Source organism: Bombus pyrosoma, linkage group LG16 (assembly GCF_014825855.1).
Source record: "Bombus pyrosoma isolate SC7728 linkage group LG16, ASM1482585v1, whole genome shotgun sequence".
In the NCBI taxonomy this organism is placed as follows: domain Eukaryota; kingdom Metazoa; phylum Arthropoda; class Insecta; order Hymenoptera; family Apidae; genus Bombus; species Bombus pyrosoma.
The window spans coordinates 1,777,430-1,801,584 of NC_057785.1; the positions used below are offsets into that span (position 1 = coordinate 1,777,430).

The 24,155-nt window shown below is 28.3% G+C and overlaps 4 protein-coding genes across 16 annotated transcripts; 1 reads left to right on the top strand and 3 right to left on the bottom strand.

The window, feature by feature from the left end:
- Positions 1–282: 282 nt before the first annotated feature.
- Positions 283–3,305, bottom strand: LOC122576563. 5 transcript variants are annotated; one of them, XM_043747038.1, is made up of 5 exons: positions 3,179–3,270; positions 2,716–2,753; positions 2,447–2,631; positions 2,181–2,362; positions 283–2,110 (listed from the first exon to the last, which is right to left on the bottom strand). In XM_043747038.1, the coding sequence occupies exons 3-5, from the start codon at positions 2,618–2,620 to the stop codon at positions 895–897; spliced, it is 1,572 nt and encodes a 523-aa protein (XP_043602973.1). In that variant the 5' UTR covers positions 2,621–2,631; positions 2,716–2,753; positions 3,179–3,270; the 3' UTR covers positions 283–894. The 5 variants fall into 5 exon arrangements, with proteins under 5 accessions (XP_043602973.1, XP_043602976.1, XP_043602974.1 ...); XM_043747041.1 differs by lacking the exon at positions 3,179–3,270 and adding an exon at positions 2,938–3,111 and having other exon boundaries at positions 2,716–2,855; XM_043747039.1 differs by lacking the exon at positions 2,716–2,753 and having other exon boundaries at positions 3,179–3,305.
- A 140-nt stretch (positions 3,306–3,445) lies between these two features.
- Positions 3,446–6,980, bottom strand: LOC122576565 (activating signal cointegrator 1 complex subunit 1). Of its 3 annotated transcripts, none has more exons than XM_043747045.1 (8): positions 6,355–6,980; positions 6,168–6,277; positions 5,772–6,090; positions 5,517–5,680; positions 5,278–5,408; positions 5,095–5,212; positions 4,472–4,757; positions 3,446–4,251 (listed from the first exon to the last, which is right to left on the bottom strand). In XM_043747045.1, exons 1-7 carry the CDS (start codon positions 6,570–6,572, stop codon positions 4,744–4,746), a joined length of 1,074 nt encoding a protein of 357 aa, XP_043602980.1. In that variant the 5' UTR covers positions 6,573–6,980; the 3' UTR covers positions 3,446–4,251; positions 4,472–4,743. The 3 variants fall into 3 exon arrangements, with proteins under 3 accessions (XP_043602980.1, XP_043602982.1, XP_043602983.1); XM_043747047.1 differs by having other exon boundaries at positions 4,864–5,212; XM_043747048.1 differs by having other exon boundaries at positions 6,342–6,542.
- A 691-nt stretch (positions 6,981–7,671) lies between these two features.
- On the bottom strand, positions 7,672–24,105 carry LOC122576559 (probable histone-lysine N-methyltransferase CG1716). 7 transcript variants are annotated; one of them, XM_043747028.1, is made up of 14 exons: positions 15,750–15,971; positions 15,354–15,669; positions 14,987–15,242; positions 12,878–14,505; positions 12,054–12,710; positions 11,876–11,995; positions 11,660–11,788; positions 11,388–11,589; positions 11,216–11,313; positions 10,952–11,117; positions 9,806–10,868; positions 8,747–9,531; positions 8,322–8,657; positions 7,672–8,212 (listed from the first exon to the last, which is right to left on the bottom strand). In XM_043747028.1, the coding sequence occupies exons 3-14, from the start codon at positions 15,023–15,025 to the stop codon at positions 8,057–8,059; spliced, it is 5,379 nt and encodes a 1,792-aa protein (XP_043602963.1). In that variant the 5' UTR covers positions 15,026–15,242; positions 15,354–15,669; positions 15,750–15,971; the 3' UTR covers positions 7,672–8,056. The 7 variants fall into 7 exon arrangements, with proteins under 7 accessions (XP_043602963.1, XP_043602962.1, XP_043602965.1 ...); XM_043747027.1 differs by having other exon boundaries at positions 15,354–15,460; positions 15,593–15,971; XM_043747030.1 differs by lacking the exon at positions 14,987–15,242 and having other exon boundaries at positions 15,354–15,460; positions 15,593–15,971.
- On the top strand, positions 16,353–23,207 carry LOC122576561. Its single transcript, XM_043747034.1, has 10 exons — positions 16,353–16,583; positions 16,854–17,156; positions 17,266–17,499; positions 17,577–17,860; positions 17,926–18,175; positions 18,300–18,512; positions 18,599–20,363; positions 20,445–21,061; positions 21,301–21,428; positions 21,515–23,207. Exons 1-10 carry the CDS (start codon positions 16,458–16,460, stop codon positions 22,512–22,514), a joined length of 4,920 nt encoding a protein of 1,639 aa, XP_043602969.1. The 5' UTR covers positions 16,353–16,457; the 3' UTR covers positions 22,515–23,207.
- Positions 24,106–24,155: the final 50 nt, after the last annotated feature.

Below are 24,155 nucleotides of genomic sequence, written 5' to 3' on the forward strand. Positions count from 1 at the left end.
CGCGATTTTCCAAATGTCTATTGCGCATAAAGGAAGTACGTCAATTGCCCACAATTCTCTGCGACCTCTTAGTGGGGTATTTGCGGCAAATGTAATTACATACATTGATAGCATTTCATATTCTTAATCTTTTTTAAATAAACAGTCTATAGCGATATATTTATATATTTTCGTATTTGAAATAACGTTTATATACTATATATTTCGGCTTAAGGAATAGATTTAATGAATAGATTGAGAAAGTAAAGAGATATGAACCGGAAGTAATTCTAAGCCAAAAGGTAGTTATTTAAGATATTTTAATCAAATTATGCATATACAAATTACATTTTATTTTCTACATTCACCAATAAAGGTATTGAAATTTTATAATAGAAATATATACTTTTGAATATAATAATCAACAAAATAAATCTAACAACATAAAGATCATAGTTATCGTAATTATAGGCGAAAATACTTTATAATACATTCAATACTATTTTATGCGACTTTTGATTCAAATCGTCGCACTACCTCATTTGCTTTATATGTTTAGAAATATTAGTGGCTAGGGTAGAATGTTTAATATAGAATATAAGCTATTCATGCAACATCATAATAGCACATACTTTATACAATTCTTTATATAAAAAGATATATATACATATACATATATAAGTATAGATATATTGTATATACGTATATATGTACATATATGTACAATCAGGATATATTAATATGTAAATATATATATACAGATATTTATATATTTTTAAACACATATACTGATGAAAATATTTTTTTATTCCACCCATTCACGAATTTCTATCAATAGAATAATATCTCTTAATAATAATACGCGATTTGATCAAAATTCAACGTTTGTATTGATAAAAAAAATTGTAAAATGTATTACATGAAAGCACAAGTAAGAATAAAGAATAATACTGCAACAGGAAAGATTATATACACTTCCATTCGTGGATGACAAATTGATAAAAGCAGATTAACATCATCTATTTCGTATTCAAGACCATCTTTAGTTGGTATTTCAACAATTACTCTATCAGAAGATAGCATATTAATTGAAAAGGAACATTTTGTTTGATTTATACAAGAATTTGTTATATTCTCATAATGAAAAATGGGTTTATAAATATCAAATAATGCATATATGTCATTCGATACGATATCATTATCGCTATAAAAGATATAATAATAGTAACCATCTTCTATGATGTTATGCACAGCTTGCATATGTTTGCCGTTCAGTAAATAAGTGACATCAGTGCATTTTTCAGAAGGTGCAAATTCTTGAGCCATTAAAATTGATCCCCCATAACATTTAAATAACTCATTTTCAAAACTGGATACAGAAGAATCCTCATTAGTATCTGTTACATTTCCTGCATTTCCACCATGTTGAACACCTTGATCAAATAAAAGTGTTGGGTTAACAATCCCTTGATTTCTTTTGATTCTTTTTTTTGATTCTTCTTTATCTTGCACATTCATTTCGTTATTAATATCACCTTTTCTATTATCTTCTAAATCCAAGCTTCTTTGTAATCTTTTTAAAAATAAACTGTATTTATTATATATATCTCTTTTAAAATAAGAATTGATTTTAAGATCTTTTTGTGCTTTTTTTCTTTCCTGCAATGTAATATTTATTCTTGTTTCTTTCATTTGCTTTTTATATTTCCTCTTCCTAGCATGTCTTAATCTTCTGGTAGTATGTATAGTTTCTTTTTCCAAAGACCCTATAATATGTTGAATATTTTTATCCCGTAATAATTCTTTTGCTCCTTCTTCATAATTTTCCATATTAGACATAAAACCGTTTAAATAAGGATAGTGTGCCCCAATATTTTGATCAGTATTGTTCAATGTATGATCCCATAACAATTTATCTTCAATGTCATTTAATGTTTCATTGTAATTGTTCTGTATAATAGTATTATTAGAATTAATTTGTTCTGCATTTGATTTAAATGTTACTTTAACTTGTTCTTTTGCTTCTGGTAAAAATATACCTTCCGCAATTTGTGTATTGTGATGCTCTAACATTCCACATGTTCGCAAATTTCGTTCTCCCTTAACAACAAGTATGGAAGCACCTTCAAATCTATGCAAATAATTATTATATGCAATTATATATTAACTAAAAATATGATAATATTCTAACATTGCATTACCTTGAGCACACAGAAAGTGCCACGCTTGATCCTTCTAAGAGATAAAATCCCCAGTACTCCAATGTATCATCTGGTAAAACCATACTTTTTTTAAGACGTATATGTTTTCTATACGAAGTTATTTCTGGTTTATGTGACATTTGAAATGCATTAAATGTTCTATTCATTTGTAAAGTATGTGCCTATATATCATTATTAATAATAATTTGTATTTGATTTTATATATAATTCATATACATATATAATCAAAATTAAAGTGTATTTACAGAGCAAAATATTGTAGAAATACCATCTGTAATTTCCAAGATATCAGAATCCATTACAGCATATGCTACATTGGCATAGAAATTATGACGTAAATATAATGGTGTCACAAGAAGTAGAATTGGTAAAATGGTTGTTAATGTACAGAAAACTAATATTCTCTTGATTCCATGCATTTTTCATAAACCTGAAGAATCAGATAATTTAATGTCAATATCTAACTATTAATTAGTATCTATTATATCATATATAAAATAATACATGTATATACATCGTATCATAGTAGAGGTAGTACATGTGCATTTTATCCTGCACATTTAAAAATATTAAATGATTAAGCAACAAATTATTCAATTTATTGTAGATGATCCATTATTGTTATGAAAATTTCAATAACTTGTTGCACTAGTACTAAAATAATTGATATTATTGCAAATTGATATTATCAATTGTATATTTTTAATAATAATTAATTATAACAATTAGTGATTACCGATATTAAAAATTGTAAAAATAATTTGAATCTCTAACAAACATATTATAGGATAAAATTATGTGATGTCCAATTCCAAATGAAATTTTTAGCTTAAAAAAAATTTAATGACATATTGTTATATGTTTAAAATATTTCTATACCAGATATATTTAATATTTCTATATCGAATTAATATTAGTAATTATAAATTAATTTCTTTACAAATATGTGTTTGTTAATATTTCGTATTAAACATTACATGCAACAGGGAAGAGGTTAGAGTTTTTTTTACGGTGATAAAAATCGAAAACTTAAGTTTCATTATGTGTATATAATTTGATAAAAAACATTCATATGGTTCTGATTCGTCTATTACTATTTTGACGTATGACATTCTTTTGGTACTCATTACGCATGCGTCTTCGATCCGACCGTGACATTTATCACGTTACAAAAGTAAAAAAAAAAAAGCAAAAAGTATATTAAAGCGATAAAATAACACTAGGTGAAATAAGAAAAATTACAATATTGAAAAAATACTTTATTTTGAATTTATATAAAAATATCATACATGAAGATCTCCTTGTTTAAAAAGTACAGAGAACAATAACGCTCTGGATCTTCAAGGTTTAAAAAACGCAAACGCGTTATATTTTTATAATTTTATAATTTCTTTAAAAGTTACTTGAGAAAATCTTAATATAATAAAAAGTAAATATATACTATATACCAATTTACATACAATACAAATTTTTGTTTGTGAATTGTTTGAAGGCAAGAATTGTATTAACTTTAATTATAATAATTTTTTTTGTGACAAAGAATCTGTGTAAAACATTTTATATCAATCTCATTTTGAAAGTGAATATTGAATTTATATTTGGCTATTTGCACACATATTGAACTCATTTTGTGTCTCATGAGCCATTCGTAACCTGTGATAGTTAATAGAAGTAAAGCATTCATTAAGCAGTCGAATATGTACAATATTAAATTGCTGAAGTAAAGTAGATAGAAAAAAATTAGAGTGTCAGGAATTCAGTATAAGGACTATTTTTTAATTAAATATTCTAATTTAACAAATCTTTCTTCTATGCAGAACTGCAAGAAAATAAGAATAAATAGAGATTAAAAAAAGATTTAAAGACTTACATTAAAATATTTGACATGAAAGCCTGAATTCATGGTACCTAGATCTTCTTTCATATATATTCGTTAAAAAATGAGTTAAAACATATCTTTTTTAGTCCAATGGAAGCTTTATGTTTAATTGCTATTGTGGATTATTATCGGCCTGTGTGATACAGGACATGTTAATAAATACTTTTTATACTGTAACATATAAGACAGTTATCATAGCGATATATACATATAAAATAAACGACGAAATATAAATTACCATTGTCCAGCAATATTAACAAAACTGACACATATAATAAAATATTTAACTACATAAAGAAAATACCAACAATTTTTAATCATATGTTGTTTTGAAATTATTACTGGCATACTCTAGCAAACAGACAATTATGAAAACAGTTTGCACACTTACTATAAATTCATTTATTCTTTTGCTTGTAATTCGAAAAATTTATTTTCTTGAATACACAGGACCTTTTTTCATATTTTGACATATACAGAACACCAAAAATATTGTCCAATCTTTTGAAAATATTTTTTGCATTTAAAGATTAAAGTTTGTAGGTACTTCATCCAGGATATTTACATTATTAAATTATGTAGAATTTTAATCCAAAATATTTACATTGATATGCAAATACATCTAAAGAATGAATTATATAGGAAAATCGAATTTTCAAACTGTTACACAGGTTCATCTGTAAACATAAATACAACTCATCAAGTTTTAATGATTAATTACAATTATTACTTATTATAAATGCTTGTACTAGTATCATGGATATATTTAATATTATTATTTACCTTATGAAATACTTTAGTAAAATAAAAGCTATATAATAACAGAAATATACAAAATTTCATTTAAAACAGGATAATAACTTTAAAAAACATGCTAATATATTTTTAGAAAATATCTTATCTTTAAACCAAGTATTTCCTATACGAATTATTTATATCCAATTGCCATTTTATAATTTTGGTATTTTAAAAAATAATTGGATATATAAATTCATATACAATTCATTTATAAACCTTCAAGTAGATTAATTTTTGCAGTTGCTAGATAGTATCCATTACTACCAATTGTATGACGTTGCGATATGTGAATTTGTTTTAATATGGTTTCGCCAAAGGTTGTATTTTCATGAGCCTAAAAAATTTTAGTTTCTTAGTTGCAGCTAGTATATTACAACTTAAATAATTAAATATATTTACCTTCAATATTTCTCTTGCATCAAATGTTATTAAGTTTTTACTATTTCTTTCTTCTTCATTTATTTGAAAAGTTGTATTCATAAGAGTTAAATGCAGCTTACTTGACTGACGTTTACTTTTGATTATTAAACCTAAGCAACGTATTTTACTATCAGTATGCTTCTTGTTGTATAAGCTATTAATGTCTTTAACATATGCACTCATATTCTACTATTAAAAAATATTATTTGCTGTTTTACCTATCTTGACATAATAGTCTACAATTTCATCTACTATCTTTTGCAAAACTTCAGTTTTATTAACTAGCTTTGCATATATAACTTTTGCTTCACTAGGATCATCCTGCATTATATCAATTCCTTGTAAGTGTATAGGAATTTGTCCATATTTTTCAATAGTAGGTCTGTAATTTGTTATAAAAAAATAATATGAAATAAGCTTTAGCAAATTTGTAACAACAGAAGATATTTTTTATATCATATTATTTTCTTTACCTTACAATATGCTCGTTACAATAATTTAAAGCTTCTATAGCTTTATTTCTTTCTGTTTCATCAAGTAATGTCATTAAACCAATAGTAAGATGTAATTTACTTGGTGTTTGGAAAATTGTTTCATCCACACCTCTGGATTTCTTTCCTGAATTTGTCAGGACTTCATTTTTAAACATATTAAACTTCATTATTATATGACCTTCATTTAAAGGTATTGATAAAAAGTGTGTAAATTCTAATTTCTTCCTAGTTGCTTCCATTAATAAATTTATTCTCCGACGTGCAGTTATTATTCCTTTGCGGTCAGAACCAATTATTACTGTTAAAATACAGATACATAATTGTATTATGAAAATAAAGTTTTACATTTTAATCAAAAATTTAAAATGTAATTACCAATATCTCCATCTTGGCCTAATTTTGGAACTTGTATTAACGTTCCAGTTTCATTTTCTAATCTTTTACGTACTGCATGTTTGGCTCCAACAATATATGGAAAAAATGCTCTAAAATATTGTGGCAATCATTAATCATTGTTATATGTTGAATTTATTACATAACATATCTTACAAAATTTGTATACTTTGGTACACGAAATGTATGTTCAAATTTTGTTGATCCATATGGTACAATTTCTATATCTGTATCGTAATATTCATCCTCAGAATCATTGTCATCCAAATGGTAATTATTGTCTTCGAAGTAAGGAGGAACGTCGCGAGCATCCGTCCGTTCAATATTTTCTAATACTCTATAACATCGGCCATCTACCCAAATTAATTCAGGTTTCAGAATATCCATTGTTCGAAAAATATTTTATTCTCACGTCAACTGTAAAAGACCACTTTCTTCTCTATTGATAGTAATATCTTATCTCAAGATAAAAAGTAAGGTTTTTTACTGTAAAAATCGTTCTATATCATAAATATTATATATATATATGACGTGACGAATCTTCAATCTACAGCGGAATCGCATTTTTATGTTGTCAATGAGCGTCAAATCTTTTTATCGCGCGTTCATTTTTAACATATTGAAATATGTTAAATTTTAATAAAATATGTGATTGACATAATCTAAGATGTGTAAGCTATGTTTTATAGAATAAAATCATTTACGAATTTTATTTAATTTATACGTAATATAAAATTACATGTACTTGAGACATTGTTATATCAGTTTCTTGAAACACATCATGTACAGTACTCACTAGCGCCTCTAGTAACCAAAAGCGTTATCGATCTTGATTTCAGAATAACGTTTGATTAAATAATTAAAAATTTAATTATTTAGAATAAAATAATAAATGTATTTTGTTAACAAGATTATGTACAGTGACATACTATTTTAGAGATTTATTCAATTTTTAATATTTACGTATTGGTGTAAAAAAATTTGTAGGTATGTATAAATATCTACACCGTAATAATATGTACATATATACATAATACAGTATTCATATGTATATTACAAATTGTAAGACCGTTTTACGTTAATTTTCAAATATAATTTTTTGACAGCAAAAAGTAATCTCTACACAAATAATATTTTCTTATAAAAAATAAATTAACTTTTTGGTGTATTTGAAAACAATACTTCTGAGAAACAATTTCAATAAGTTGTAGCCTATTAATAATATATAATTTCTTTTATTCAAACATTTCTTTCGTTAAAACTTGCATATATTGCTTTTGTCTAAAAAACTATAATACATAAAGTTTTAAATAGATAGAAAATAAGTTTGTAAATGCAAAATTTATTATTTTTAATTTCGTTTGCTTTTTATACACATTAAGAAGATAATAATTGCAACTTACTTTTATGAAACAGTTAAAAATTCTTTTACAATTTATAATTATGTACAATATTTAAGATTTTTAATATTGATTATTTCACAATACAATATTTAATGTCATCTTTTAAAATTGATAATAAAAGGCAAAATCAATACTTAATATAATTATGCAAGATGTACATTATAGCAGGACATAAAATGCATTTTTTTTTTAAAGATATAACATACATATTATTATCTACCAAATGAAAATATAAAGTTTATACATTGAATGTACGAAATTAGAAATTTGCTAATTTCTTAATGACTAAATTACCAGAATGTTTATGAAGCATGTACAAATTCATCTATATTACAATAATGATAATTACAGATATATATATCTACATACAGGCATTACTTAGATATATTTTTTTTAGTAGATATATTACAATGTTCAAAGTGAAGGATTCGTATAATAAATAACAATTTCATGTCATAAGTTACATAATTAATCTTCATCAGTGCTTTTCTGATAAACTGCGCCAAATTTACTCATATACTTACGTACAAAATCTTTAGCTTTGTGTTTAACATTTTCATTACATTGTAATTCATCAACACTTTTACAGTGTTTTAATTCTTTTGCAAGTACAAAATGTGTAAGCTAAAACAGAAAAGATTTTTAAAAAAATTAATTTAACATTACTGCTTAAAAAATAATGATATAATTCGTAAAAAAATTTATTTAAAAAGATTTTCTTCTGCAAACGTACCTTTCTAGCGAGATGTTTAAAATCTTCCGTATTTGTTATTCTACCTTGTTTACAATCGTTTTTCCTATACGGATTCAAAAAATGTACCATGACATTCGCCATATTTATCCTAAAAGTATCTTTAATCTTTCTCTCTGACATTGTGGATAAATCAGACGACGATAGTTGCAATTTATTTAAACTGTGTCGTGAATGAGATTTAGATTTGTTACTACGGCGATGTCTTCGTATTTTTTCAACGTGTTCTTTAAACTTGGCTCTTTCTTTTTGACGTCGTAATTTCTCCTTTATTCCTTTGTGCGTTTTGTGATCCATACGGTCTTCTTCTCGACGTGGCTATAAAATATACAAACATAATATATAAGAATGAATACAAAAATACGTATTAATTGTAATAAAAAGGAAAAACATGAAATATAACGTACGCTAATAATTCGTTCTTGAACTAAACCCTCTCTTCTTTTCTTGCCTTCCGGAAAAAGACCTGAACATCCGCTTATATTATGAGCCGCACTTTTTTTAGGTACATTATGCTTAGAACCATTTAACGATTTTTCTATCAAAGTGTTATTTAAGCTTAACTCTTCGTTTCTCGATTCTTCGTTATTGTCTTCGTCAATTTCTTCATCTTCTTCGTTGGATGAACTAGATTCTTCACTAGATTCTGAAGTCGATGACGAATCTGGTTGAACTCCAATATGATCTGGTGGAGGAGGCAACCACTGCGATATTCGTTCTTTTACATGATAATAATATGTTCTGCCTCTACTATCAGTTGCACTCTTCCATTTGGGTGGTAAATCTATAGGAGGTGCTTCAGGCTGCGATTGTCTGAATGTAGCAGAAAATTGTTGATCTGACTGTTTTTCAATATGTTCGTAAAGAGATTCGGTTTGGAGCGGAACCGATGTTCCGCTGGAAACTAAATTATTCGAGAGTGGCAATTGGCCTTCGGGGTATTGTTGATGACAATGAGACAGTAAAGAATAAGCTGTTGTGCTTTGATTATATACAGGCGTTTGACTTAACGTGTACACCACTGGAGGTACACCTGAAGGTATGTTACTCGACATGCCAGGTGATATTTCAGAAGAAATTGATGATGTTAGGACATGTGAACTTTGCGGTACCATTCCGGATTGAGTATGGCTAGATACTGCCTGTGGTCCAGCTACATACACTGAAGTACATTGCTGATTTATTTCTCCATCTATATAATAAAATTTTATATGAATGAAATAATCAGATAAGAAGAAATGGACTTAGTTTCTAAATGGTGTAAGTCAATTTCAATGGCTTTTAAGAAATGTAATATGCATAAGTATATAATATACATAAGTATATAATATACATAAGTTATGACAAATTATCCTTTCTTTTAAGGCCAATAGAAATTGTTCATTATAAAGTCAAATTTTTGGACTTACATCACTTAAGAACTATGCAACATAAATGTATAAAAATATATATATATGGATTAAAACCTTGTGTAGGATATTGTTGCCATTGTCCAATTGATGGATTGTAAAAAACAGGATATCCTGTTTGTGGGTCTACCATAGCCGTGGTATGAGGATCTATACCTAATGCCAAACATCTAGTTTCATGATCTTGCCACGATTCTTGCTGTTGACGACGCTGTCGTTCTTCTTCCTCTTTAGCTACTTTTAAAGCAAATAATTGTCTGCGCTCGTATTTCGTCATTCGCGGAATTGGAACTAAGCTACTTCTTTCTTCTATTCTCTTATCTTTTGTTCGAGTATGTTCAGATTCTGGAGATTCTCGTCCTCGTCTTCTATCCCCACGTTTCTCTACTTCGTTTCTCCCATATCTATCAGATCTATGCCTGTCATACGACGTTCCTCTTTTTTCATCTTTTTCTAATTCTTCTCTGTATCCACGATCTGCTTCTCTCTCATGTTCTTTCATTTGTTCAATTCTTTCCTTTTTTGGTATACGAAAAACTTCTTTTAAATTTGACCACTCAGCTAAAAGACTCAAAGCTAATTCAGGAATAAGATTTTGATCTGTGTTATCAGATTTTATGTCAGTAATTTCAATATTATTTTCTTGTTTTTCTGTATCAGTCAATGGATAAGAGTTTCTTTTTTCATTGCTATCATAATTAACTGGCAATTCATCACTATTTGATTTTGATTTTCCTTGATCATCTTCAGGAGAATCTCCACTCAAAGAAAAATACAATCGTCTTGACCATTTTTCTACCACATTATAAATTTTACTATCCATTAACATTGTTTTGTTGGGGATCGGAAGTGTATTTAGGGTTTTCAAAACTTCTAGTCGAAACTGTTGTGCTTCATCAGAATCATTAGTAGAAATATCCATAACGTAACTCCAAATCAAACGTAAACCATGATAATCCAAAAATAATCTTCGACATGGTTGTTCTCCGCTTTGTATGAGGCGTAAAAGCCGTGTTCTGTGTTCTAGTTCTCTGCTACGTACCATTAATCTACTTAATGTCAATGTATGGGCTCTATTTTTCAAACCACCTGAGCATAGTTTATCTATTTCTTCCTCCAACTAAAATAATATTAAAAGTAAATCAAATGAATTATTAATTAGTTCAAATTAGTAAAAACAAAAATTATATTTATATTACTCACATCTTCATCTTCCATATAATCAGTTTGTTTCTTTTCACCTTTCTTTTTCTTCATATCTTTCTCACGTTTTTCTTTCTTTTCAATCTTTTCTTTTTCTTCCTCAGGCGTTTCACCGATCCAACCGCGACAATTGGGTGCTTCACAAAAACATTTTTGTGCCTCTTTGCTAATTGTGCAATAAAATTTTGCACAAAGGACATACTTTGTTACATATCATTAACGTACCAAAATACTAATCAACTAAAATACTATTAACATACATACCCATAACGTTGAAAATGATAGTCAAATGTAATTTCTTCACCAGCAGCTATAAATTTTTTATTAAAAAAACCAATTCTCAATTCACCATTCACTGTCCACTGTAAAAATTTCAATTATAAAGATAAAGTTTTATATATATAATTTAGAATTTACTTTTATTAGTTATACTTACTTTTTGAGTTTCAGAATTTGGATCGCAACTGTGATTTATGAATCGAGAAACATTTCCTTTCAGAGTTGCATCTATGATTTGATCTGATTTTAATGCCATAAAATAATAATGTTTATTTTTATCTTTTGAATATTCTTTTGCTCTACGTCGAAAATCTTTTGGATCAACTACTTCACCTACATATTCCATTATAAATTCTCCTCTGATGTTTAAAAATAGCATTTATTAATAAAGAATTTTATTATATTATAGTTGTAAAAAAATTTACTTACGCTAACAAGTCAACCATAGCTCGCAATCCGAACCCCTTTTTTTCTGTTCTAAATACTTCACATTTTGCATATTCACAGTTTTGAAATCTTCTATTTGTGCAACGATCACCTACTACACATCGAGGGCCGCTAGAAAATACATAACATATTGTATAAAGCTTATATTTTTATTAACGTTTTACATTTAATTTAAATGTATGAATATATAATATGTACCACTCTATCATAAGAAGTCTATTTAGACAGTCTTCTCCACAACCTAGTTCTCCTCTTTCAATTTCTTCCTCTGTTAAAAAGCAATCACATACCATTCTCTTCGTCTCTTTATTTGTGTATCTAAAAGTATTATTATTATACATATCATAATTTCACGGGCTTTATTCTATTTACATACCTTTCTGTCAAATATAAATTTTCACGCAAATATTCAAACTGACTTAGCCTTTCTTCCATTTCTCTGTCTTTTATTTCAGGAACCATAGGTAATAAAATTCTTGCACCCACAGTTTTTGGAATTTGCACAATATTATTATTGTTAACTGATGTCGATACCTCTTTTGTTTGTTCTGTCTCTGTATTAGATTGAAAATTTGTAATTGTTGCTGATCCAGATGGAGAATCTGAAGAATTAATATCTGTTAAAGATCCACTTGTGGTTTTAACAGTTGAACATGATCCAGATTCAGATATATTTGCAATTATATTTCCAAATACAGATCCAATTGCTGATGTAGATACAGTCCCTGTATTTGATCCACCCATTTCAAGTTCACTTGATCTTCGCCAACGAGATTTTACTTTAACAGGTTTAGAGGAATCTGAATCGTAGCCTGTAGTATTACAAGTTGTTGCTAGCAATGTAAGAGACTCAAATGTATTTACTGTTTTACTGATATTAGTTTCTTTATCTAATTGTGATTCAGACATATTATCCATTTTTATTTCTTGAGCAATTGAAACAACATTATTAGCTACTTTTTCTCGTTCCTGTTGAACACTTGTTTTTGAAATATCTACATTAGGTTTCATAACTAAACCACGTCCTCGTGATCTATAAAATGGCATAAAAATAAATCATCCTTTTGTTTTAAATTCACTTAAACTCATGTATACATATTATTTTCAATAATATGATTAGAAAGTCTGTTTGTTTTAGTTAATTTGTTTAAAAAAATATTTTATATGATTTACATATTTATATTATATTAAAATACATACCTTTGTTTCATTAAACCAATTGACCTAATTCTACTACTCCTCCTTACACCAGAACTATTTGATCCACTTTCTGAACCTGTTGTGTCAGTGCTACCACTTCTGCTTCTAAACTCAACCTTTTTATCAATATCATTTGAATTATTATTACATTTTGTATCAAATTCTGTTAATTTACAGTTACTCATAGATAATAGTGTATCATTACTATTATCACTGCTACTAGATAGTTTTGTATCTTCCCCATCAATTTTGCTATCCACTTCACTATCACCATACAATTCCTCATTAACTTGTTGCAAATGTACTGTTTTACGTTGATTTCCATTTTTTTTATCTGATAATACCTTTGATTTTAGTAAATGCTGATTTGTACAGTCCATCTTATCATTGCAAGAATCATTATTTCTTGCATCTAACTCTGTAATACTTTTCTCTATAATATCAACCAATATAGCAGAGTTATTTGATTGATGCAGTTGTTCCATTTTATCTAGTATTGAGGAACTGCTTTCTTCATCAACACTCATTGGTATCACCTTCTCTGTGTTTCCAGCAATTTGTAATGGAGACATTATGTTTTCTGTATTGGATAAATCATTAACTAATTTTTGTATTTCTTTTGAAGGTTCACTAATTTGCATATCTGCTAATTTGTTATCTATCTTATAGAACACATCATCTTTAGATAAAGTTTCTTGCAACTTTTTTGTATATGCATCTTTATTTCCATATGGGTCTCCTTGATCATTAATTATATCCTTACTATGAGTATATGATTTTTCTAAATTAGTTGATTTATTATTTCTATCATTAGAAATCATTGGCACATCTATACATAAGGCTGGCATGGAATTCCCCGTTTTATGTAAATTACACACATCACTTTGCGCATTGCAATAACGTTCATTATTAGGTGTATTTCTTGAATCAGATTCTACTAACATGGATTCCATGCCATTCTCATTTTGTATCACAGTGTATTCTACAAAATTTTTTGTTTCTAAAGAGGGAGTGTTCACAACTAATACTTCTTTTACAATTACATTGTCATTTTGTTTTAAGCTGCAACCACTATCCTTAAGTTCTTCTTTAACCTCCATCTCTTCGCATATTACAGTTTCTTCTATTACATCTTCTGGCCATATTTCGATTTCAGCAGAATCAGATTCAGTTACAATTTCTTTATTCGGATTACCAACAACTACTTGTTGAACATCTTCAGGACTAAGTTTATTAGATTGATCAACTATAATGTCTATTCCATCTTGACTATCACTTTCACTAGCATCTTTTTTATACTGAGATGTTGTGGAATATGAACATTCTTCATTAATTGCAAGTACATTACTATTAGAAATGTTCTTATGCTTGTTATGCTTCCTTAAAGAATTTTGATTCTTTTTTGAAAGTACTTGGGTTTGGTATTCTGTGGTACTTTTATTATCTTCTGAGTCGTTTGAGTAAGATATTTGTAAAACATCTCCATTAATCTTTTTTTCTTCTAATTGCTTTTTGGCTATTTGTCTACTAGATTTTCGAACAGGTACATATTTAAGTGATGTTTTTACGGATGATTTCATTTCACTTTTACGTCTACGTGCCATTTTGATTCCATGTATTCTTCTAATCTGAAACGTATGTGAGAAAGAAAATTTGAAACAATGTATACAAAACTATAATATTCACAACTATCTTACATTATTGAAATATATAATATGACTGTAAAAAGTAAAAGAATATATATATGTAATTAATAATATATTGCAATATACTATATGGTTTAGATATGAAATATTACTAGAATAATATCATATAATTATATTAATTATACTGTATTTTTTCTTGTATCAAAAATATTAGTTTTGTATCACTTAGAAATCTTGAGATCAAAAGTGAATATATCAGTATGAAGAAATGTCACCATTTGTTTTACTGCAGTCTTTTATTCTAGATAAACTCAATTTTCTTATATAATAATAACAAAATATAATAAAATTTAGATTAGCTAGATGATGATACAAAAATTAATTTCATACAAGTTGTTTATTATAATAAATAATAGGTCAAAAAAATAATAAGGTTACATGTTTTCTCCTTTTCCTCTAATACCTTTATTTGTTTGAAATAAAAGGAAAGATAAATACACATGCAAAACACAATGATTGTTTAGAAACTTTGAGCAACTGAGCTTATAATAAAGAGGTACTCCATTTATGCATTGTTCCAAAATGGATTATTCACAGCTTTCATGAAAATCAAAATCTTGACTTACAACCAATACCGATTCATTATTTTCTGTTGCAGTGATTTGCATTATATAGATATTTTAAACTTCCAATATCATTTAGGTGTTACACATTTAGGACTATTACAAAAATAGTTCTTATTAAAGCTTGATAAACATTGTTTTTTTTCAAGATATGTATCTGCTCTTGTAATATCGAAAATTAAACGGAATATATCATCAATTACTTACCATATGTCCCTAAAACTGCTTTTTTTAACTGAATTACAATCATTGTTTAAAATATTTCATCGACATTTTTTGATAATACACATTTTTTTACAATTATTAGATTCTCTCTGTAAGCATAAATGCGACAATTTTATCAGAGATCATCGCAAATACTGATGAGATAAATATGGAGTTAACAATTTTGAACGTTGTTAAAAAAGTTTTGGAAGTTCAATAATATACAATTGTGCACTACACACATTGATAGAAGTTTGAGGTAATATAGATATCTTTCCTTGTCCTCTTTGATTGTTTCACTTTACAATCATCACCTTTGCTATAAATGAAACGATAACTTTTGTCCTAGCGAATATTTTCGTAGCTGATTTACGGTTTGTTTAGGCAATCATTAATCACCTGAATGGATTCATCACTGAGAAGCGCAAAGGATATGTGATACTTGAATGATAAAGTGTATATCTCAAGCGTGTACGTAGTCGCCACTGAATATTGCTTGTTTGTAACAATACCGACCACGACCGTGATACCGACTGTACAAGATACAAGGCTGACGCTTTACTCTTTAGTAACTTCACGGATTCTTATTCAAGAAATTATATTTCCCTAGATATATGTTATGAAACAAAAAACAATTATTTCACGCTATGCACTTGTCTGCATAGGTAATAATTATAACATATATGATAATTATATATATATATATATTTTCATAAAAAGTTACTATTTTTAGAATATAAGATATTTCATTATATATTTATTTCTATGACCTTCTCATAGACAATTGATCTTATCATAGATTTTATTATATGTTATATATTACCTTGTTATAAACATTAAATTCATCGACAAAAGATACAATATTCCGTTAAATATGTTGATGTTATCAGTAATTCTTAGTAATTTATGTTTGAATTACACGCGCGCAAGTTTTACCGTAAAAATTTCTAACGGCGCCGTGAATGTACAGTTACAAAACCACTAGGAACAATGCTCCATTGATTGGTGGAATGTAAGAATGGCCGTTCCTACTATTTTAAATTCGAGTTAAGGAATATTTTATAATAGATCTATTCGAATAACAGATAGCTTTTACCTGAATGAACTATGTCTATTAATGTTACTGTTAATGGGAACCGTTTGAATATTCGCAGAGGAAGAATGGTACTATCTGATTTAGATCAAATTAAGAAAAATGAGCGTGATCGTCGACGAAGGTTACGTTTGGAGCAGGTACACATATTATGAATTATGTAAAAATTAAAAGATAAATTTAAAAAGTATGAAATAGAAATATGTGATGTATAATAATAATGAAGTACAAAGAAACAATCTTTATTTATTAATGATATAAATATAAGTTATTAAATACATACTTTGTATTGAATATTGTAATATTATAGTAATTATTTTATTGCATTAAAAGTAGATAAAATATTAATATGGTTGATGACAAGATTAATAATAAAAAGATTGGAAGAATCACTTAAGAAATTTACACAGGTGCGCCAACAATCAAAAGAAATATCAGATAGACTTTTGAAACGTACAAAATACATAGCTAAAGAGGAACTTAGAAAGCTTGAAAATAATGACAATTTAGATTTGAAGCAAATATACAATGGAAAAATCATGGAAGTTCAACAGAAATATCAAGAGGACATGGCAGATATTGGTCAAGCACATATGTCTGCTGCATTAGAACCGGATCATGAGACATTGATCAAGGAGCAATTTAAGAAGAATCAATTAGCAGCATTAAAAAGAGGAAAAGAGGCAATGAAACAAATGAAAAATATTCAGCAGGTTTAATTTTCTTTTTTCATACATTTAGTTACACTATAGAGAATTTTTACAAATATTCATACATTGTGCTAGAATAAAATTTATGAATGATTAAATAAAATCTGTGTAGACGGATAATACACAACAGCAACGTCAAGAAAGATTACATCAAGTGAGAGAAATAGAGAACTTTAGATCTACAATGGTAGCAAACCTTCCCAAGAAAACAATATCTGAAGAAAATACTATATGTATATCTATTCAGAATGAAACTGAAGAGAAAAATAAACAAGAAAAGATGTCTAAAAAGATGAAGAAACATGTTTGTAAGAAATCACCTGGGAAGACAAAAACTAATATAAAAGTATATTATTTCTAAATAACTTTGATATAAGATCAGTAGAGTCAAGTATACATATATATATTGGAACTTTTTTATAGGTTGTAAGAAATGATATTAAAATAAGTTCTCCAGCTAAATCTCCAGTTAAGTCTTCAATTAAATCTCCAGTTAAATTCACAGTTAAATCCCCAGTTAAATTGAAGGCAAAAACAATAGAAGAAATTCAAGAAAATGATTCTTCAATTCTAGAACAGCAATCTACTCCTAACTCAGTTATAGAACTATTGCCCACACAGACTGCACATGCTACTGAACTTAAGTTTGACAATAAAACTTCTGAACAAAAAGTTCAAAATATTCGGATAAAAGATAAAACAACAAGGTATGTATTATAATGCTTAAAGTTAAAAAAAATATGATGTTTAAGAAATATCTTGGATGTTAAAGGTATAATCCAGATGACTATGTACAAACAACTTCAGATTCTACTAATAGTGATAGTTCTAGTTCATTTAGTGATGATTCATCATATTTTTCTGATAGTGGCGAACAATATATAAACAGAGAAACAAAAACACCAAGATATGTAAAATGCCCAGCTACTGATAAAGTACACTTATATGATCATAAAAAGCATCATAGTAATGTGTATGATCAACCAACTGGTGTAGTTGAAAAAATACAAACATGGGATGAGGTTTGCAATAAGTAGTATAATAAATATTGTATTTACATTCTAGTCATATGATCTTTTAGCCATTCATGATAATTTAAAAAGGAACATAAAAAAAGATTCATTGATATTAAACATGTGTTCACAGCCAAGCGCAATGGATTTGGCTCAAGAAATTGAACGAGCACAAACTGTTCAAATACACGTATTAGAAAGTCGTAAACACAATGCGAAGAAACGAGGAGAAGATGCAGTATTAAGAGAAAAAGTACGCCGGGATTATCAGACTCTTATGCAACATCTAGATCAACTTACGAACGAAGAACGTAAATTAAAAGCCAGTCAAGTCGAACATTATCCGGTATATATCTTATTTTAACGTTCCAAGTTTCACCATATATATATGTCTCATTAATTACAATGTTTCTTCTTGCAATTTCTATTTAGAAAGATACATATGTACAGGAAGAACGAAGAAAAATTTTACGAGACCAACACAAAACGAAATTAAATCGTGCACTAAAAACGTTATTAAATGAAGAGCAATGTACGTCGTACCCTGTAGAAAGACAAATTACTCTTACACCAAGAAAGCATGATAAAAACATAGATGACTGTGTTAATTTGGAAGAATCATGTTGCTTTAGTCAATGTACAGAAACTAGCAAAATTCCACAAAGCAAATGCAAAGAGAATGGAATCTCACGTGAAGAACAAATATTAGATATGTTAAAAAAGGTTGAAAGACAGAAGCGATTGTTATTACAAGAATTTGGAGCAGATTTACCAAACGACATTTTTAATGCATCTATAAAGCCCTTGTTTGAAAGAGATAAATCAGTTCAGACTCAGTCACCTACTCAAGTTGTGCCTATCCAAAAACCTATATCGCCAGAAATCACAGTGATAAATGCATCTTTTGATGAAAAAAGTAAAAAGGATAAAACAGAGGAAAAAGGTGATATATCTGTGAAAAAAGTAGAAATTGCTGTACAAACTATGACAGGAGATAAGAGTAGAGAAACTGTAGCTCAAGATAAAGGTACGCAAGTAGAATTGGTGCCACAGAAGGAAAGTGAATCTACTTCTGTTACTGATGAAATTAAGACAATTACGGACCATTACCCAATTGAACCAAAAATTACGGTTATCAGAGCAGGAGTAGACAGTAGCGAATCAACAAGTTCTGAGACAATAAATGGAATTACTGACATTGATGAAGAAAGCCCAGAAATAATGCACAAAAAGAAAAAGTACGTCATGAAAACATCGAAGCCAATTCCGACAAAAATGTGTCACAAATCATGTTCAACTCGTCCATGCAAACCTTCGACTCCTACAAAGAAATATTCAAAATTTTTGTCGAAATCGCAATATAGCAGTCCAAGAAGGTGTACGAGTACGGAAGATGTGCCTAGTAAAAAGATTAGAATGTATGTGGATAAAAGTGGATTAAATATTAAAGTACAGCCACCTCCGGTTGCAGAAATTGCTGTAGATGTTAATACGCAAAGTACTCAGGTTTATTCAACGGGCACTCACAAACAACAACAGGTCACTACGAGTAAACAACAATGGATTCAATCCAAGTCAAAAAGAATTAAAATAAAGGATGTTTCAGACTCATCAACGTCTTTTGCTAGTCCACCACCAGTAAAGCCTAAAGATATACTTGAAGCGTTAAGCAATAATATCTCTATTCTCGAGCTGTTAGATTCATCAACAAACGAAAGCTTAAGGCTTTTGAGGAGAGATGTTAGTCCAGTATCAACACCTGAAACCCCATCACCACGTACCATGAGGATGCCTTCAAATATACCTGATCTAGCTAGAATTAAAAAATTACTTAGATATCCATCCACAGATACTCAAACATATAATAATGATAATAATAATAATATTAACAACAAGTCATCGTCCACCAAAAATGATTATTCAACATCAACAGATGTATCTCAATATCAGCAAAATGATCGTCCATTATCAAGAAAGATTAACGACGTACATTTGAAAGTTCCAGCTTCATTAGGATTTTGTTTATGTAATAATCCAGAATGTAAACAAGAACATGCTAAATTTGACGAAATTCGTAATTATGCATTAAAAAATTGCCCACAGATATTACAAAAATACGAAGATCTTCAAACTACGTGCGCTGAGAGAATAATTTCTTTGACACATCTTATTGAAAAAGTTCGAAATGAACAAAGAGGTACATTACTTTTATTAATCACTAACAATTAAGTAATGAAGTTTAAGGAGGTGAAAATTATTGTTATATGATTTTGTTTAGGTATGGAAATGTCCATGATCGATCCATCTCGACTCGATGAAACCAGTTTGATGCAGTTACCTGAGCCACGAGAGAGGTCTGATCTGGAAAATGTTCATAAACTTGTAGAAAATATAGAAGCGATTCATAATCAACTTGCAAAAACATTAATCGAATCTCAAAGGATTATTAAAAGCAAGGCAATTATTAAAGAAGAACCTGATCAAATTAAAGAAACACAAACAGTAACTCCAACAACCGATGATAATGTAATTTGCCATGATGAACACGAAATAGAAGTAGAAAAAGAAAGAGCCAAGCCAAAGATTATAAACGAGGAAAAAGTGAATATTCAGTTGAATAGATTCAAAGTACATAAATCAGCTCAAGTGTTAACATCAACTCCAGAACATGATACTAAGCTGATGAAACATTACGAGGAAGAACTAATAGAAAAAATATCGAAAGAAATTTTGGAACAAAGTGAAGGTTTCAATAATAATAACTTAATTACATCAAAAGAAATTTCAACTATAAAACATTCCATACAAACTTCAACGGATAATGATGGTTTTAAAAATAATACTTCCAGAATAGAAAGAAATAATACGACTACAAGGAAATATTCTAATAAAGAGGTATAACTTATGTTTTTTAATTAATAATAATAACATTTATATAATTAAATACAATACGATATACTGAAAGTATAGTACTACTGAATGGAGCCTAATTTTTCATAACAAATCATAATGAATCGAATATGAAAAATACATTTTTTGAATAAACTTTTTTTCTGTTAGCGCAACATTTTGTTACATAACTTATATATAATTATTTAGTTAGTTATACATTGTCAATTGTTATGTTGTTCTAGTCAAAAAGGATTAAAGATTTTGTTCCAATGCTAACTGATATTCCAAAAGTATCGAAAGCTGTAGATAATTTAGCATATTCTAATGGAAGAAGTAAACCACCAGTGAGTTTACTTAGTGGGCCATATAGGTAAAATTTTATTTTTTTCATATTTTTTATATTTTCATAATTTAATCTTACATTTTTGGTACGATTATAATAAAATCGAATTTCAGACCGGAAATTGAATCATCAGGTCATGAATTGTCAACGATAATTGAATTCGACACGCCGGATACCGTAAATAAAAGTCAAAGTCATAATGCCAGAAGTCCATTATCAGCAAAGAAGGTAGCAGAGAGTCAAATAACGAAATCTACTGCTATAGTAAAGCCATCTGAACACATTGCTTCTTCGCTTAATTTACATAATCAACGTGCAGAAAAGTTGTGTAATTCTTCAGTTACAAAATTATCTTTAAAAGAGTTAGTAAAAGAGGCCTCGATATTTCTTGATTCACCTAAAACATCTAAAAATATAGGAAATCAAAATTTAATGGGAAGTAAGAACGAAGGAAGAGAAGATATTGCCGAGGAGATGAACGATAGAAAATTACAGCGTAACACGGTTAATAAAAAATCATCGCAGATAGAGGAATTGCAGCTTTTTTATCCTAGTACTGATGCAAATAAGGAATGTAAAGATAATAAGGATAAAATCACATCTACAAGTTCAAATAGTTTTTCTGAATTATCGGGTGTTTCACAAATAGCAAGTACCCCATCTTCTACTATATTAAAATATGCATCATCTCCGGAAGAAATGGAAATTGCTCTTAAAAAACTTGGTCTAGGTTGGGCGATTACGACGTTGAAAAAAACACGCGAAGCAAGCGCTTTGAGCTCATCATCGAATTCTGATGTAACACCGTTGAATACTGCTAAAAGAATATCACCTGTTAAGAAGCAATTCGATAGTAATTACGGATTACCAGATTTTAGTGACGTGTCTTCGATATCTATTAAAGAAGCTAGTAAAAGTACAGAGCAAGCAGTTCTCTTAAAAGGTAGAACTTCTACACCAAAGCTGCAAAACTCGAATTCTAATACCGAGAGGACGAATTCAATTAACACAAATATATCTGAAAATTTTCAAGAACCTGACAATGGTTTAATAATTTCAAATATATCTCTTACGAAGACTAAATCTAGTATTAAAAAGTTAGAAAATCTATGATGTATTTTTATACTTTTATCTAGTAACATTTATTATAAATATTTAAAAATATACAATGAATTAGTGAAAAATCAGTTTAAAATTCTGCTTCTTGTTAGTACCATTGATTCACTGGTAGACTGCACCACCGTACACAAAGTAGAGCACTGCACTAATTTCATGTAATTCTACAGAGATAATTTCTGAGAATTTCAGCTTCAATTTAATTCCTGAATAGTTCAAGAATTCGCCTTATAGACCGAGAAATATAATTTTTTAAATTTCTGATAAAGAAATTCCGCGCTTTGTTCATTTCGAAATATATATAAAGAATAGTTGCGCGTTATTACGTTATTATTACGTTATATAATATTACGTTACATTGTGTTACGTTATAATGTATTACGTTATATAGTACTACGTTACATTGTGTTACGTTATATAATATTACGTTACATTGTCTTACGTTATATTGTATTACGATATTTTATATTACGTTATATTACGTTTTGCCCTTCGTACAAATACTGGGCAGAAGGCGTATGTTACCATGATCGCGGACGGATATAAAAACGGGCATAGTGGGGATATCGAAAGATGACGAAGGAAAGCAAGTGGATCAACAGAGCAGTGTGAGTGGCAGTCGTCAGTAGGAGTCGCGAGTCGAGAGTTGTGAATTCGCTAGTAAATCAAATAAACAAACTGTTAAACAAAGCGCCGAGTATTCATTAGGCACCTTTCACGTTCTACACCTCATTCATATTGTATTACGTTATATCATAAAACGTTATATCATATTACATTATAATGTATTACGTTATAATGTATTACGATGTAATGTATTACGTTATGTAGTATTATGTTATATTATATTACGTTATAATGTATTACGTTATATAGTATTACGTCATATTATTTTACGTTACATAGACTTACGTTATAATGTATTACGATGTAATGTATTACGTTATATAATATTTCGTTGTCCATGGATTGAACGATTGTTAAAACTTGCTTATAACTAAAAAACTGGGGAGACAATATTCATATGAAACTAATCTTCATTAATTCCTTATTCTAATTAATTATTATTATATTAATTCATTAATTCTTTCTCTTCCTGTACTAAACTTTCATTTGAGCCTTTAAAAATTGAAAAATTGTGCCTAGCAACCGAATAATTTGGATTTTTTAATTTTGCCACCTATCGATTGAACATAATTAAATATTGCACATGTACACTTCAGTCGCAAATATCTTAAGATTGAATGATGGAAACAATATGATTATTAAGGTATTGAACAATAAGGGATTAAACAATGTGATCATTGAATTTGTTCTTTCATGTTTCACAAGGATATCGAAAAATAAACATAGGATTCTATTTAAAAAAATGGTGATTACCTTGAAATACTGTCACTTTGTTCTAAGAAGTTTTTTTACATAATAATAAATAAGGCAGATATTTAGCAATAGCTTATTTTTAGGAAATATAAAATGATGAATTTTTTAAAATGGCATATATTTATTATCACTTCCATTCCAATATAGGAAAAATATATTTATATATATAATTTTTTGTACAATGTCTCAAAAGTATAAAGGCTATGTATTTTTAATTGCAATAGCTGTTTTAATAATTCCTTTTTCTTTTTAATAAAA